The sequence below is a fragment of the Sinocyclocheilus grahami genome, unplaced genomic scaffold, assembly GCF_001515645.1.
Source record: "Sinocyclocheilus grahami isolate Dianchi unplaced genomic scaffold, SAMN03320097.WGS_v1.1 scaffold1491.1, whole genome shotgun sequence".
NCBI classification, from domain to species: Eukaryota; Metazoa; Chordata; class Actinopteri; order Cypriniformes; family Cyprinidae; genus Sinocyclocheilus; species Sinocyclocheilus grahami.
Window position 1 is genome coordinate 4,753 of NW_015506670.1, and position 1,383 is coordinate 6,135.

Sequence of the window (1,383 nt, forward strand, 5' to 3'; positions counted from 1 at the left end):
GAGAGAGAGAGTGTGAGTGTGTGTGTGTTTACCAGTCTGCTCCGGCTCGCTCTTGTCCTCGTCCTCGATGTCAAACTCAGATTCTCTCTCCTCGTACTCCACGTTCTCGTCCAGCTCTTTAAAGTCCGGCGCAAACGCGCTCCAGTTCTCCTGCAGAGACACACACAGTCTACACTCACAGCAAGACGAGAGGCGGCTCTGAGCTGAACTGAGCCGATTCACTCACCACTTGGTTCTGAGCCCAGATGGACACCACGCCGCTGGAGATGGAGGCGATGATCGGACGCACCGGATGCCACTGCAAACACACCAGTCACTGAACTAAAAACATGCTCCTTAAAATAAAGACTAACTGAAATAACATATACTCAGAAACATTTCATTTAGAGGCTAAGGCAACATTTATAATTTTCTCAAGTTTAAGGTCAAGCACTACAATTATGTCATGGAATAAAAACATAAAAAAAGGTAATTGCATTTTTTTTTTATCCCACAATTCAGACTTTTTAAAAAATTTAACTTATTATAATAATATTAGTACAAATAAATAAATCTGAATTTGTAAAAATATGTAATAATAAACAGCATCATTGTTTATTATCATTGTTTATATTATATATTTAAATGAGATTTAAAAAATATTATAATGAACAAAAAAAGAATACAAATAAATAGTTTGGCATCATTGTTTCGTATTTCTACTGTTATCTTATGTATTTTAATGAGACTTGCAGAAATAACAATAACATTAATAATGTTATTACTAAATAAAAATGATTAGTTTGGCACCATCATTTATATACATTATATATATTTTAAAGAAATTCATTAAAATAAAAAAATTACAATACGTTTATAATCAAATAAGAAACTATTTGGATTTTTCTTGTCAATCTGAATTTAGAAAGTTAGGATTGCGAGATAAAAAGTTGCAATTACCATATAAATAACTAAAACTGAAGCTGAAATAATGAAAAACTATAAAATACATATATAAATAAATATATATAGATATATTTAAAAAACAAACAAAAAAAAAACAAGTAAAACTAATAGAGATGACAAAAACACACACCACTGGAACAATAAAATTATTTTTTAAATAAAAACATGAACATAAAAATGAAGAATATGCTAGTATATAAACTGATGATAAGAGCGTACGGCGACGTCCAGCAGCAGCTCTCCTCGCGTCCCGTGGAGGATCTTCACCAGGTTCCCGATGCTCTTCTCCCAGATGTAGAGCGCATGCTGCCGCGCCGATCCTGCCACGATATACTCACCGTCACCGGAGAAACAGCAGCGCTTCCACGGAGTCCTGCGCAGAGACACGCGTCACACACACACACACACACTATATATATATACACACACACACACACT

The 1,383-nt window shown here is 34.6% G+C and overlaps 1 protein-coding gene across 1 annotated transcript in view; it reads right to left on the reverse strand.

Moving 5' to 3' along the window:
* rbbp5 (retinoblastoma binding protein 5) overlaps positions 1-1,383 on the reverse strand; it is a 15,180-nt gene that overhangs the window by 4,429 nt on the left and 9,368 nt on the right. The window contains exons 9-10 of the mRNA XM_016256922.1: positions 227-298; positions 33-150 (exon numbers count right to left, since the gene is read on the reverse strand). Of these exons, the coding sequence (XP_016112408.1) occupies positions 33-150; positions 227-298 (190 nt within the window). The remainder of the gene's footprint in view (positions 1-32; positions 151-226; positions 299-1,383) is intronic.